Source organism: Trachypithecus francoisi, unplaced genomic scaffold (assembly GCF_009764315.1).
Source record: "Trachypithecus francoisi isolate TF-2019V2 unplaced genomic scaffold, Tfra_2.0 Lachesis_group15, whole genome shotgun sequence".
Classification (NCBI taxonomy): domain Eukaryota; kingdom Metazoa; phylum Chordata; class Mammalia; order Primates; family Cercopithecidae; genus Trachypithecus; species Trachypithecus francoisi.
The window spans coordinates 22,129,295-22,144,933 of record NW_022681460.1 but is presented as its reverse complement, the minus strand read 5'-3'; the positions used below and the strand labels follow the sequence as shown (position 1 = coordinate 22,144,933).

General features: G+C 35.7%; 1 protein-coding gene across 1 annotated transcript in view; it reads left to right on the top strand.

Moving 5' to 3' along the window:
* SERINC1 (serine incorporator 1) overlaps positions 1-11,358 on the top strand; it is a 28,418-nt gene extending 17,060 nt beyond the window's left edge. Inside the window, exons 4-10 of the mRNA XM_033234435.1 lie at positions 654-733; positions 989-1,126; positions 2,820-2,989; positions 3,125-3,215; positions 7,645-7,789; positions 7,906-8,136; positions 9,527-11,358. Coding sequence (XP_033090326.1) covers positions 654-733; positions 989-1,126; positions 2,820-2,989; positions 3,125-3,215; positions 7,645-7,789; positions 7,906-8,136; positions 9,527-9,662 — 991 coding nt within the window. The 3' untranslated portion in view covers positions 9,663-11,358. The remainder of the gene's footprint in view (positions 1-653; positions 734-988; positions 1,127-2,819; positions 2,990-3,124; positions 3,216-7,644; positions 7,790-7,905; positions 8,137-9,526) is intronic.
* Positions 11,359-15,639: the final 4,281 nt, after the last annotated feature.

Below are 15,639 nucleotides of genomic sequence, written 5' to 3'. Positions count from 1 at the left end.
TACTTACGACAATTACAGCCCTCATTTCTGCAGCTGGACATGTGGTCGTAGCTGGTATTGATGATTGCCTTCTGCTACCCATTCTTTATTCCCTTTGCCTTCAGCAAGCAACTCAGCAGGTCGTGGTTTCTTTACTGGTGGAGTGACCCAATGATCTCCATAAGCGCCTGCTTTAACTGGGGGACCACCATGATGTTTTGGGTACCCTGGAATCAGTGTCAACTCAGAGCCAGTGTCCAGTAGTCTCTGAAATGTCTTATCATTTCCCTTTCTTTTCCAGCCATTTGCTCTGATGCTTCCTCTAGCGCAGTCTGGGCTTTAATCCATTCCTTTCACGTTTTGACTTGCCTTTCTTATCAGATTTTTTTTTTGCTTTGTTCTTTCCAATTGGAAAGATCTATAATATAAGCCTGGGTTCATGGTAATGGTTAATTTCACTCTCTCTCCAAACTAAGTTATCTAAATATGATGATTACCTTGTTTTGTAATTACAAATATGGCTACAGTCCAGATCATCATAATATCCTCAGAAAGAAGTAGAACATTCACATAAAGAGTAGCTGTTTGTTAAGATGCAGTTAAATGAGTTCATATTTGAAATTATTTGATGAATGAATGTTTATTAATAAAAATTATGTTTCTTTTTGTTTTAGATTTTGGTTCTTTAAATTTGCTGCAGCAATTGCAATTATTATTGGGGCATTCTTCATTCCAGAAGGAACTTTTACAACCGGTAAGAAATCCTTTTTAAGTTGTTTGACGTTGATATTTTATAAAGGAATCTGAAATAATTATTACCTGGAACTATAACTGTAGTTGTTTGTCTTTTTGGGTGTGTGTGTGTGTGTGTGTGTGTGTGTTTTGCCAGTTGGCAAAATCAAGATGTTCATATAAAATTTTATTTTCCTTTTTGTGTACTGTGATTTTTAAAGGAATTGATAAAAATCAAATTAACCAATCACTTATGTATTTTTTTTTTCCCTTTCAGTGTGGTTTTATGTAGGCATGGCAGGTGCCTTTTGTTTCATCCTCATACAATTAGTCTTACTTATTGATTTTGCACATTCATGGAATGAATCATGGGTTGAAAAAATGGAAGAAGGAAACTCGAGATGTTGGTATGCAGGTAAGCTTTTGTCGCAGAACAACTTCAATATAGTTGAACTTTGAAGTCAAGAATAGATATGTAGACTAGGTAAATCACTTAAGATTTTTATGGTCTAATTTCCTATGAAGAGGTTTTTAATTTAAACTTTGTGAGTGTCAAAATATCACATTGTATCAGCAACTTGGTGATCAGATCTTTTAGCAAGTTAACTGAGAACATAACCCAAGAACCAGGAAAGAATCCAAAAGAACCTGAATATAAAGCATGTGCACTTTATAGTCTAATTTTCTAGCGTACAATGGGTTAAAGGTAAAATATTAAAGGGAAGAGGATTGCTAGGAATAGATAAACACACAGTGATACAATTCATAAACAGCAGCAAATAAAAAATATAAAAAGCAACTTGGACGTTTTATATAAGTGCAAAGGATGCTTTTATATGCATCAGTAACAACTAAAGGAATTCCTATAGTGATGTAATTAATGGTTATTTTTAATGATGAGGTCGAGTTCTTTGGGGTTATACTTGAAAACAGATATCACAATTCAGATGCTTACAGGACCAAACCAGGTAACAAAAATGAGGGAACAGGAAGACAAAGTTTAAGTGCATAAGCTTTGTCCAAATAGTAGGGACTACAATGAGTTCGAGAGTATGAATGCCCCATCTAAAGTGCATTGCTACTGCTCAGCTCCATTTATTAGTTGCCTTGTGGGAATGTGAACTCAGTATTGCTTGATTTTTCTAATGTTTTTGAAAAGAAGTCATAAATCTGGATTTTCATGCTAAATGACCTGAGTGTCAGCTAAAAAAAAATTTAAATTGGAGTGCAAACCAGATCCGTTTCTGCTGACCTAATATTCCTCTCACACAACTAATTTGTGGTGTTTGATCTCATTGGTTCAAGTTAAAATAATTTGGTGCTCAAAGAAACAAGCTTTAGTCATTTGGAAATTTCACTTACATTGAATACCTTGTTCTCTAAATGCAAAATCTAATGCAAGGGTTTCTGTCTCTTTTGTTCCCTGCTGTATCCCCAGGGCCTGGAACGCAGGCATTCAATAAATATTTGTTGGATGGATCCCCTGTCAGTGAGGCAAATCTACATAAATACTTGTGTATTAAGCACATATTAGCATAAAGGCTAAACAACTTGTGTATGTTGAAATTTACATAGAAAAAGCATAGGTTGACTTATTAAATAATAATGACTTACCTTTGCATAATATGTATCTTTTAAGATTTTAGTTCATGAGGAAAAGCATCATTGTTATGAGGGCTTAACATTAACAATGAAAATAATTTTCTTAATGCCCTTGTGTACAACTGAGTGATAAAGGTTCTTTAAGAATCTTAAGTAATATTCCTCTTATAGTTATTTTTCCTTATTTTGAAAATAATGGCTAACATGTAAACATAGTTTGTAAACTCTAATATAGATATTACTAATAAATCATATTAGTTTCTTACTAACTTGCCATCCTTGCAAATGTGTAATAGTGAGATATGTGTAAAAACTAGAATTCTTAAGCAATAAAGGTCAGAATTAATTTTCTTTCCTGCTTTTATAAGCCTTTATAATGCTGACAATGTTAGTTGCTTAAAATATATTTTTTGACAGAATGACAGATTGTTTATAAAACAGGTCCCATTTCTAATTGCTAATATTTCTGATAAAAAGCTAATTATCCAATTATATTTCTTTCACAGCCTTGTTATCAGCTACAGCTCTGAATTATCTGCTGTCTTTAGTTGCTGTCGTCCTGTTCTTTGTCTACTACACTCATCCAGCCAGTTGTTCAGAAAACAAGGCGTTCATCAGTGTCAACATGCTCCTCTGCGTTGGTGCTTCTGTAATGTCTATACTGCCAAAAATCCAAGTATGCCCTTTAAAGTATTAGCTTTTATGAAGCTTGTACCTTTTTAAGTTTTCAAAAATCTAGAATGATGTCTAGAATACCTGTGTTGCTTAATATATTATATACATGTATATATTATTTTTTTTTTTTTTGTAGGAATCACAACCAAGATCTGGTTTATTACAGTCTTCAGTGATTACAGTCTACACAATGTATTTGACATGGTCGGCTATGACCAATGAACCAGGTGTGTTTTGTTTATATTACGTGTTTCTAAAGGTTCTGCAGTTATTGTTGTTGTTGTTTTTCCAGAAATTGTCTTTTGGTGAGATTAAATTACTTAAAAATTAGGCTCCCAGAGGAATAAAGTATGAAAAGTTTTCATCTTTGATGTATTACTATTTCTTCCCTTAGTTTCTTCCATCACTAACAAAATTATAAGAAGGTTACATGTATACCTAAGAGAAATTGTGAGTTCATTTTCAGAGCACCACAATAAAACAAACATCACAGTAAAGCAAGTCAAGAATTTTTTGGTTTCCCAATTCATATAAAACTTTTGTTTATCTTACACTGTAGTTTGTTAAGTGTGCCATAGCATTATATCTAGAAAAACAATGTGCATTCCTTAATTTGAAAGTACTTTATTTCCAAAAAATGCTGACAGTCATCTGAGCCTTCATCGAGTTGTAATCTTTTTGCTGGTAGGAGGTCTTGCTTCAATGTTGATGGCTGCTGACCGAACAGGGTGTTGGTTGCTGCAGGTTGGGGTGGCTGTTTTTGTATCTTTAAGACAACAAGGAAGTTTGCCCATTGATGGACTCTTCCTTTCACAAAATATTTCTCTGTAGCATGTGATGCTGGCATTTGACTCAGAGTAGAATTTCCTTCCAAATTGGAGTCAGTCCTCCTAAACCTGCTGCTGCTTTATTAACTAAGTTTATGTAAATTCTAACTCCTTTGTTGTCATTTCAATAATATTCATAGCATCTTCATCAGGAGTAGATTCCATCTCAAAAAACTACTTTGTTCATCCATAAGAAGCAACACCTCATCATTCAGGTTTGATAATGAAACTGCAGCAATTCAGTCACATCTTCAGGTTCCACTTATTAGTTCTCTTGCTCTCTCTACCATATCTGTAGCTACTTGAAATCCTCAAGTCATCCATGAGGGTTAGAATTAGCTTCTTTCAAACTCCTGTTAATGTTGATATTTTGACATTTTCCCATGAATCATGAATGTTCTTAATAACATCTAGAATGGTGAATCTTTTCCAGAAGGTTTTCAGTTTACTTTGCCCACCCAGATCCATCAGAGGAATTACTCTATGGCAGCTATAGCCTTACAAAATACATTTCTTAAATAATAAGATTTAAATGTTCAGATTACTCCTTTTTTCCATGGGCTGCAGAATAAATACTGTGTTAGCAGACATGAAAATATTAATCTCCCTGTACATCTCTGTCAGAGCTTTTGGGTGACCAGGTGCATTGTCAGTGAGTAGTAATGTTTTGAAAGGATCTTTCTTTTAGCAATAAGTCCCAACAGTGAGCTTAAAATATTCCATAAACCATATTTTCAACAGATGTGCTGTCATCTAGGCTTTTTTCTATTCATAGAGAGGCTGAATAGACTTAGTAGAATTCTTAAGGGCCCTAGGACTTTTGGAATGGTAAACAAACATTGGCTTTCTCTTAAAATCACTGTCTGCATTAGCCCCCAACAAAAGAGTCAGCCTATTCTTTTAAGCTTTGAAACCAGGCATTGACTGACTTCTCTATAGCTATGAAAGTCCTAGATTATATCTTCTTCCAGTAGAAGTCTATTTTGTCTTTATTGAAAATCTGTTGTTTGGTGTAGCTGCTTTCTCTTTTCTTATTTTTATTTTTTTGAGATGGCATTTCACTCTTGTTGCCCAGGCTGGAGTACAATGGTGAAATCCCCGCTTGCTGCAACTTCTGCCTCCTGGTTAAGCCATTCTCCTGCCTCAGCCTCCTGAGTAGCTGGGATTACAGACCTGCGCCACCACACCCAGCTAATTTTGTATTTTTAGTAGAGATGGGTTTCACCATGTTAGCCAGGCTGGTCTCGAACTCCTGACCTCAGTTGATCCACCTGCCTCAGCCTCCCAAAGTGCTGAGATTACAGGCGTGAGCCACCACTCCTGGCCAGTGTACCTACTTTTTGATTAATTTTGTTGGCTAGATTTTCAGGATGACTTGCTGTAGCTTCTGCATCAGCACTTAGGTTCACCTTATACTTTTATGTTATGGAGACAGTTTCTTTCCTTAAACCTCAAGAACCTACCCCATCTAGTTTAAAACTTTTCTTCTGCTTCATTATCTCTCTCAGCCTTAATAAACTTGAAGCGAGAGATAGGGCCTTGCTCTGGATTAGGCTTTGGCTTAAGGGAGTGCTTTGCTGGTTTGATCTTCTATCCAGGTCACTAAAACTTTCTCCTCCATATCAGCAATAAGATTGCTTTGCTTTCTTATCTATCATTTGTGTGTTCATGTTCACTAGAGTGGCACTTTTAATATCCTTCAAGAACTCTTTCTTTTCTTTGCATTTGCAACTCAGCTAACTGGCACAGAAGGCCTAGCTTTTGACCTGTCTCAGCTTTTCGCAAGATTTCCTTACTAAGCTTAATCATTTCTAGCTTTTGATTTTAAGTGAGAAAGGGAAGACTCTTTCACTTGAATAGTTAGAGGCCATTGCAGGGTTGTTAATTGGCCTAATTTCCATATGGTTGTGTCTTGAAATAGGCCCGAGGAGAGGGATAGAGACAAGGAAATGGCTGGTTGGTGGAGCAGTCAGAACACACACAATGTTTGTTGATTATTTCACCATCTTATATGAGTGTGATTTGTGGTGCCCCAAAGAAATTACAACAGTAACATAATAGGTCACTGTAGAGAGATCACCATAACAGATTAATTAATAATAATGAAAAATTGTTCAATATTACGAGAATTAGCAAAATGTGAAACAGACACAAAGTGAGTACATACTGTTAGAAAAAATGGAACCAGTAGACTTGTTTAATGCAGAGTTGCCACAAACCTTCAATTTGTAAAAAGAACAGTATCTGTGAAATGCTAAAAAAAAAAAAAAAAAAAAAAAAAAAGCAGAGCACAATAAAACAAGGTATGTCTGTAAGAAACTGGGTGAAATTATAAGGGAGGTATCTAATTTGCATAGAGCATATGATCGTTGTATAAAGACAAGCTCTTCAAATTCCTGAACAGTATAATTTTTTCACATTATTAAATTACTCTTCTAGCCTGTCACTACCTTGCAATTGAATTTGATAATTGGGCTTTGTAATGCATCTTACTATAGACTAGTTATATTGCATACCATGAGAATAGAATATGTTGAAAAGAGACAAATTAGAATAGAAAAAAATTATTACCTATTAAAAGAAAGAAAATGATCTCTTTTCCTAAAAAATTTATCTGATGTTACATGAATCTCACTGAGTTTACAAACTGAAGGTATTTTATCATAGGTACTTTATAACTTGGAGACCAAGATTTTTTTTTTTGTTTTTTGTTTTGATGTATTACAGAAGGATTTCTATTTTTTTTCCCAGGTAAGTAGTTAGAAAAAAATTACTAGTAATTTGCTTTAGAGAAGGAAACAGCCTCACTTAATTGGCTTTAAGATAAGAGTCATTTTCATTAGTAAGATGGAGTTTGACAGATCTGGCTTTGTGGGAGAAAAATACGTATTTTAGACACTGTAGTGAATATTTCACCAATCATACTTTCTTTTATATTTTATTTTAATTTTATTTTATATTTTATTTTATTTTATTTTTATTTTATTTTAAGACAGAGTCTTGCTCTGTCATCAGGAGGCTGGAATGCAGTGGCGTGATCTCGGCTCACTGCAACCTCCACCTCCCAGGTTCGAGTCATTCTGCCTCAGCCTCCTGAGTAGCTGGGACTACAGGTGCGCGCCACTATGCTAAGCTAATTTTTGTATTTTTAGTAGAAAAGAGGTTTCACCATGTTGACCAGGGATGATCTCGATCTCTTGACCTTGTGATCCGCCCGCCTCGGCCTCCCAAAGTGCTGGGATTACAGGCATGAGCCACCGTGCCTGGCCTACTTTCTTCTTTATAAAAGAATAAAACTGAGTAAGCAAGCAGTAGGTTGTTACACCTTATTGGGTAATTCCCCCGAGGCATTTGCTGGAGTCCTTATAACTGGTTTTTGTGTAAGCCATCTTGCTTTTTTAACAGTGTGCTGTATCAAATGGATAAGCTTCATAAAGTCCATTTCATAATCTCAACATATAATAGAAAAGCCAGTGCACTGTGGTTTATAATCTCTGAATTTTCTTTCTAAATCTACTAGAATTATACTAACCTTGGAAAGGTCATCTATATTCCTGATTGTAGAGCTAATTCTCTCTCAGCTCTCACATGTTGTTGAAAGTTAAATGATTTAACTTTTCCAGGTACTTCTATAAAATCAGAATTATAACCCTTCAGAGGTCTTATTCATAAGTGCAAGGTGTCTTCGGTTATTTTTGTTATACTGATGCCTTTTCCAGCAATTGTTTTTCAGTTTGCAGGGGTATAGAGAGTTAAACATAACTTTTGTTTGCTCTGAAAAACATTTTTTTAATATATTCTAACATTTTAATTTGACTTTATGTTACAGAAACAAATTGCAACCCAAGTCTGCTAAGCATAATTGGCTACAATACAACAAGCACTGTCCCAAAGGAAGGGCAATCAGTCCAGTGGTGGCATGCCCAAGGAATTATAGGACTAATCCTCTTTTTGTTGTGTGTATTTTATTCCAGGTAGGAAAAACTAGGGAATTTTTTTCTTTAAACAAGAAGTCTAGCTGTTTATTTATGAATCATTTCTTTTAAAAATATTCTTTTCTTTCTCTCCTACTAAACTCTCTTTCATACAGCATCCGTACTTCAAACAATAGTCAGGTTAATAAACTGACTTTAACAAGTGATGAATCTACGTTAATAGAAGATGGTGGAGCTAGAAGTGATGGATCACTGGAGGATGGTGACGATGTTCACCGAGCTGTAGATAATGAAAGGGATGGTGTCACTTACAGTTATTCCTTCTTTCACTTCATGCTTTTCCTGGCTTCACTTTATATCATGATGACCCTTACCAACTGGTACAGGTATTTATATTTCATGAAAACTCTGGATGTGTGAATTCTGATGGCGTTTTTATGATTCTCTTGTGAAACCATGATGTGATATGAAGTACTTTTTATCCTGATATATTTCAAAATGTACAGCTAAATGAATAGTGAGATTAGCATGAGAAATGCAATCTTCACTTCCTTGCTTTAACAATAACTGAAACATTGAAATAGTTCCAAATCTTGGAGAGGTTAAAATAAAAATTTTTACGAAACTAATACTTTTTTTTTTTTTTTTACAAAATCCATGTTGATAGGGGATCTAACATAACATTTATTTTTTTCAATCCTGTAAACATAGTGAAGGATATATCCTTTTTTCTGTTTTGTTTGAACTGTTATTAAAAGCTCTGAAAATTTTTAAATTTAAGTATGAATTCATTAACATAGATAGATTCTTAGAATTCTTACAAGCTACAATTTATGCTTTTTCTTTTTTATCACTTCAAACTTAATCCATAAATCTTTTTCTTTTAAGAGGAAGGTAGTGATTTATAGTGTTTTCATTTTTGAAAGTTCTGGTTTTGTCCAAATGACTACTGAAAGATTTGGTCAAAGATTCAGATTGAACTATGTGGTTGGGGAAGTTTTGTTTTTAATAACTTTTTAATGCATAATATTCATAAACAATTTACAAGAAGGCCTTCAGTATCAGCAAAAGATGGAGGAAAAAGATTATTCTTTGTTGTATTTCTTTGAGTGCAGCCTTTACTGATTTTTATTATTGAAAAGAATATATATTTTTTAAAATTCCTACACTGTTGTGTGTTCAGCTGTAAGAATCCAGCTGGTTCTTAATTCAGATCCTTGGCTGTCAGATAACGGTAGATATTAAGGCTTTATACCAGAAGGATTTTGGTTTATTTCATTAACTCAAAAATCAGTTAAACTTGAGATATATTTCCTTCCCAGTCTCTTAATTCTTTCTTTTTTTAAGGAGATGTCTCTGAGTCATACCAGTCTCTTAATTCTGAGAAGGCAGGGGCGGGGGGTGGGGTGGAAATCAGATGAGGAGTTCCATATACACTTTGAACAATCTTATGTAATAGTGACATCTCATTTATCCAGAGGTCACATTCAGTTTCTCTTCTAATAACATGGCAGACATGCATAAAGTGCTTCAGAGATTATGCAAAATAACTATTTCAGAGGCCTGTGTACTTTACTCCATTAAAGGAAATAACAGATTTTTACCTTCCCTCTAGCAGTGTGGAAAGAAAGGGAGCAGATTAGATGCAGCAATGATATATATCTGAAATCACAAACTGTATACAAAGAACACTTCTGAATTAATGAAGCTTCGTAGCTTGATGGCTGATAATTCAACCCACTTGCCCCTTTTTAATAATTTTCCCTGAAATTTTAGGTATGAACCCTCTCGTGAGATGAAAAGTCAGTGGACAGCTGTCTGGGTGAAAATCTCTTCCAGTTGGATTGGCATCGTGCTGTATGTTTGGACACTCGTGGCACCACTTGTTCTTACAAATCGTGATTTTGACTGAGTGGGACTTCTAGCATGAAAATCCCACTTTGATTATTGCTTATTTGAAAACAGTATTCCCAACTTTTGTAAAGTTGTGTATGTTTGTGCTTCCCATGTAACTTCTCCAGTGTTCTGGCATGAATTAGATTTTACTGCTTGTCATTTTATTTGTTATTTTCTTGCCAAGTGCATTGATATGTGAAGTAGAATGAATTGCAGAGGGAAAGTTTTATGAATATGGTGATGAGTTAGTAAAAGTGGACATTATTGGGCTTATTCTCTGCTCTATACTTGTGAAATGAAGAGTAAAAACAAAATTGCCTATTTTAAAATTATGTTAGACCTTAAGCTGTTTTAGGAAGCATTAAAGCAAACGTATGGCTGCCTTTTGAAATATTTGATGTGTTGCCTGGTAGGATACTGCAAAGAACATGGCTTATTTTAAAATTTATACACAAGTCACTTAAATGCCAATTGTCTGAAAAATCTTAGAAGGTTTTACCCTTGATATGGGACTTACATAGGTAGGGAGTGTTCAGTGGACAATAGTGTAGGTTATGGATGGAGGTTTGGGTACTAAATTGAATAATGAGTAAATAATCTTACTTGGGTAGAGATGGCCTTTGCCAACAAAGTGAACTGTTGGTGGTTTTAAACTCATGAGATATGGGTTCAGTGGAGATGTTTGGAACTCTGAAGGATTTAGACAAGGTTTTGAAAAGGATAATCATGGGTTAGAAGGAAGTGTTTGAAATTCACTTTGAAAGTTAGTTTTGGGCCAGCATGGTAGCTCACCCCTTGTAATCCCAGCACTTTGGGAGGCTGAGGTGGGTGGATTACTTGAGCCCAGGAATTCGAGACCAGCCTGGACAACTTGGTGAAACCCCATGTCTACAAAAAATAAGCTGGGCTTTGTAGCATGTGCCTGTGGTCCCAGCTACTGAGGAGGCTGAGGTGGGAGGATTGCTTGAGCTCAGGAGGCAGAGGTTGCAGTGAGCCAAGGTCACGCCACTGTACTCCAGCCTGGGCAACAAAGTGAGACAAAAAATATATATATATATTGAAAATCAAAGGAGGCAAAATTTTGACAGGGAAGGAAATAACTGCAAAACACTAGGCTTTAGTAGGTACTTATCTAAAATCTAGTCCAGTTCTCTCATTTTAAAAAATGAAGACACTGAAGTACAGACTTAAATAGCTCAGATAGCTAATTAGGAAATTTCAAATTGGCCAGTGATAGCATTCGCTCTGACATTTAAAAATAATTTCTATTCAAAATACATGCATCATTGATTTTACACCTCATTACTGGTGGATAATTTATGTGATGTGCATTGCTGGTGTCCAGCATGACCCATAAACAGGTCAGAAGAATGATCGAATGTTTTAGAATAAACTCCTGCTTATAGTATACTACACAGTTCAAAAGATGTTTAAAATGCTTTGTGTTTACTGCCATGTAATTGAAATATATAGATTATTGTAACCTTTCACCCTGAAAATCAAGCAGTATGACAGTTTAGTTATTTGTATGTGTCACTAGTGTCTAATGAAGCTTTTAAAATCTACATTTTCTTCTTTAAAAATATTTATTAATGTGAATGGAATATAACAATTCAGCTTAATTCCCCAACCTTATTCTGTGTGTAGACATTGTATTCCACAATTTTGAATGGCTGTGTTTTACCTCTAAATAAATGAATTCAGAGAAAGTGGATAGTGTACTGATTATTTAGCAGCTTAACTTTATGTGGCCATAATAACATTTAGATCTTTCTTCCTATGTGAAAAAGGAGCTGGCACTAGAAAGTAACTGCCTGTTTTCTGTAATGATAATTACATTGTCTAGAAGGAGGTTGTTACCCTTTGGTTGTCTATAAGTGACCCCAGAAGTAGGATCTCAAAGGTAAAGAGGCATTCTTCCCCCAAAGAGTCTTCAGTATACGGACCAGTTGAGTTTGGAGAATATTAATGTTCAGTGGATATTCTACATCTACTGTGTCTTCCAGCTATTTTTTTCTGGTTGCCAGTTTTGAGGCTTGTCTTCTTTCGCAAATATTTCAGATAGTATAAAAATTTCCCTTAATAAAAAAGAATGTACTTTTACTGATAAAATACTCCAACCCATATTAGTTACCAAGCTTTAGTATATTTTATTCCATAATTCTTGTCAAGTGGTCTTTCCAACATTGTGAGCAGCACAATGCCCGTAACCGTCTTGAGCATTTATCCCAGATAAAATCTTACGTTCACATAAAAACCTGTACATAAATGTTCATGGCAGTTTTATTTGTAACAAACAAAACTGGAAACAACCCAGATGTCCTTCAATGGATGAATGAACAAACATACTAGTAAACCTATACCATAGAATACTACTTGAAAAAGGAATGAACCATTAGTACATGCAACAACATGAATGCTGGGTTTTAAAAAAATCCAGTCCCCAAAGATCACATATGATATAATTCCATTTATATAGCATCCATATAATGATAACAATTACAGAAAGGAAGAACAGATTAATGGTTGTTTGGGGTCGGATGGGAGGGGAGAGAGAGCTTTGTGGATCATGGATTGTGCCTTTCGTGTTGTATCTAAAATGCCACCATCAAACACAAGACCATCTAAATTTTCTTCTGTGTTTTCTTTTAGGAGTTGTATACTTCTACATTTAGTTCTGTGATCCATTTGAGTTAATTTTTGTGAAGGGTGGAAAGTCTGTGTCTAGATTCATTTTTTTGCATGTAGATGTCCAGTTGTTCCAGCATCATTTGTCAAAAAGACTGTTTTTACTACATATTGCCTTTGTCCTTTTGCTAGGTATCAGTTGACTAAATATGAGTCTGTTTCTGAACTCTGTTCTGTTTTATTGATCATTTGTCTATTTTTTTTGCCAATACCACACTATCTTGATTATTATACCTTTATATTAAATCTTGAGGATGAGTACTATCAATCATTCCTCTTCCAATGTTGGTTTTCTCCTTCAATATTGTGTTTGCTATTCCAGGTTGTTTGCCTCTGCATATAAGCTTTAAAATCAGTTTATCAAATGTCCACAAAATATTGCTGGGATTTTGACTGGGATTACATTGAGTCTATAGATCAGGTTGAGAAGAACTGACATCTTGACAATATTGAGTCTTCCTATCCATGAATATAAAATATCTCTCCATTTATTTGGGTCTTTGATTTCTTTAATCAGGTTTGTAGTTTTTCTCATGTAGATCTTATGTATATTTTCTTAATTTTTACCTAAATACTTCATTTTGGGGTGCTAATAGAAATGACATTGGGTTTTAACTTCAAATTTGAGTTATTACTGTTATATAAGAAGGCAGTTTACTTTCATATAATAACCTTGTATCCCGCAACCTTGAATTGCATATAGGTTCTAGGAGATTTGCAATCAATTCTTTTGGATTTTCTACATAAATGATCATGTCATCGGCTAGCAGAGACAATGTTAATGTTGTATCTCCTTTCCCAGGTAGTATACTTTTTATTTCCTTTTTTTTTTGTTTTATTGCATTAACCAGGACTTCCATTACAATGTTGAAAAGAAATAATGAAAAGAAACATCTTTGCCTTCCTCCTTAGTAGGAAAACTGCTAAATTTCTCACCATTAAATATGATGTTACTGGTGGGGATCTTTGGTAAATATTCTTTATTAGGTTGAGAAAGTTCCCCTCCATTCCTAGTTACAGAGAATTGGAGAATTTTTTTTTTTTTTTTTTTTTTTTTTGGAGACGGAGCCTCACTCCGTCACCCAGGCTGGAGTGCAGTGGCACGATCTCAGCTCACTGCAACCTCCGCCTCCTGGGTTCAAGCAATTCTGCCACAGCCCCCCAAGTAGCTGGGATTACAGGTGCCCACCACCATGCCCAGCTAATTTTTTGTATTTTTATTAGAGACACGGTTTCACCGTGTTGGCCAGGCTGGTCTTGAACTCCTGACCTCAAGTGATCTGCTTGCTTCAGCCTCCCAAAGTGCTAGGAATACAGGCGTGAGCCACTGCGCCCAGCCTAGTTTATGGAAAATTTTTATCATGAATGGGTTTTGGATTTTGTCATTTTTTTTCTGGCCTATTGATGTGATCATATGATTTTTCTTGAGTTTCTTTGTGTGATAGATTCTATTAGTTCATTTTCAATATTTGAACCAGCCTTGCATATCTGGGATGAATCCCTCTTGATCCCGGTGTGTAATTCTTATACATTGTTGAATTGGATTTGCCAATACTTTATTGAGGATTTTTACATCTATGTTAATTAAAGATACTATTTTGTAGTTTTCTTGTGATATTTTTGTCTGGTTTTGGTTTTAGGCCTCATAGAATGAGTTAGGAAGCATTCCCTCTGCTTCTACCTTCTGAAAGAGTTTCTACAGAATTAGTATCGTTTTTAGAATTCACCAGTGAACCCATCTCAGTCTAGCATTTTGTTTGTGAAGGCAATAGATTCAATTTTTAAAATAGATACAGGTGTATTTGGAGTATCTATTTCTTCTGGTGTGAGTTTTGGCAGGTTGTGTGTTTCAAGGACTTTGTCATGTAGGTTATCAGATTTGTAGGCATACAATTGTTTGTGATATTCCTTTATTACCCTTGTAAATGTTCGTGGGATCTGCAGTGATATCCCCTCTTTCATCTCTGATACTAATTTTTGTCTCTCTTAGTCTGGCTTGACAGAGGTCTACTGATTTCATCTTTCAAAAGCCAGCTTTTGGTTTCATCAATTTTCTCCGTTGACTTTCTGATTTTCTGCTTGATGGATCTCTTCATTTCTGATAGAGGAGTGTTGAAGTCTCCAACTGTAATAGTGAATTCAACTATTTCTGTGTTAACCTATTGTCTAATTTGCTGTAAAGAAATACCTGCGACTGAGTAATTTGTAAATTAAAAAGGTTTAATTGGTTCACAATTCTGCAAGTTGTACAAGAAGCATGGTGCAAGGCATCTGCTCAGCTTCTGGTGAGGCCTCAGGTAACACAATGATGGCAGAAGCCAGTGGGGGACCTGGCATCTCACATAGCAAGAGCAGACGATAATGAGGGGGAAGATGCTACACTTAAGCATCCAGATAGTGTTATGAACTCACTATCACAAGGACAGCACCAAGTGGATGGCACTAACATTCATGAGAAATCTGCCCCAATGATCCAGTTATCTCCCACCATGTCCTCCCTCCAACACTGGGGATTATAATTTAACATGAGTTTTAGAGGAGACCACATGCAAACTGTATCATTCCGCCCTGGAACCTGAAATCTCATGTTCTCACATTTCAAAATACAATCATCCTCTGCCAATATTCTCCCAAAAATCTTAATACCAGCATCACTTAAAAGTACAAAGCCCTTCTGAGACAAGGCAGGTCTCTTCCACCTATAAGCTTTTAAAATTCAAACAAGGTATTTACTTCCAAGATACAATGGGGGTGCAGATATTGGATAAGTATTACCATTCCAAAAAAGAGAAATTAGCCAAAAGAAAGGCTGCAGGCCCCATCCAAGTCTGAAATACAGCAGTGCAGTCTTTAAGTTTTAAATATCCCAAATAACCACCTTTGACTCCATGTCTTAACATTGTGCCTCACAAGAGCACACTGGTATAAGGGGTGGGCTCCCAAAGCCATGGGAAGCCCTGCCCTTGTGACTTTGCAGGGTAAAGGGTTGGAGTTTAGTGCTTGTGGCTTTTCTTCATTTCAGGCCATTGTTATATTGCTATAAATACCTGAGGCTGAGTAATATAAAGAGACTTAATTGGCTTATGGTTCTGTAGGCTGTACAAGCTGCACAGTCCCAGGCATCTGCTCAGCTTCTGGTGAGGCCTCAGAAAGCTTACAATCACGGTGGAAGGCAAAGGGACCCGAAGTCTCACATAGTGAGAGTCAGAGTAAGAGACAGTGAGGGAGGAAGCCATATACTTGTAAACAGCCAAACCTCATGAGCACACACATCACAAGGACAGCATCAAGTGGATGGGGCTAAA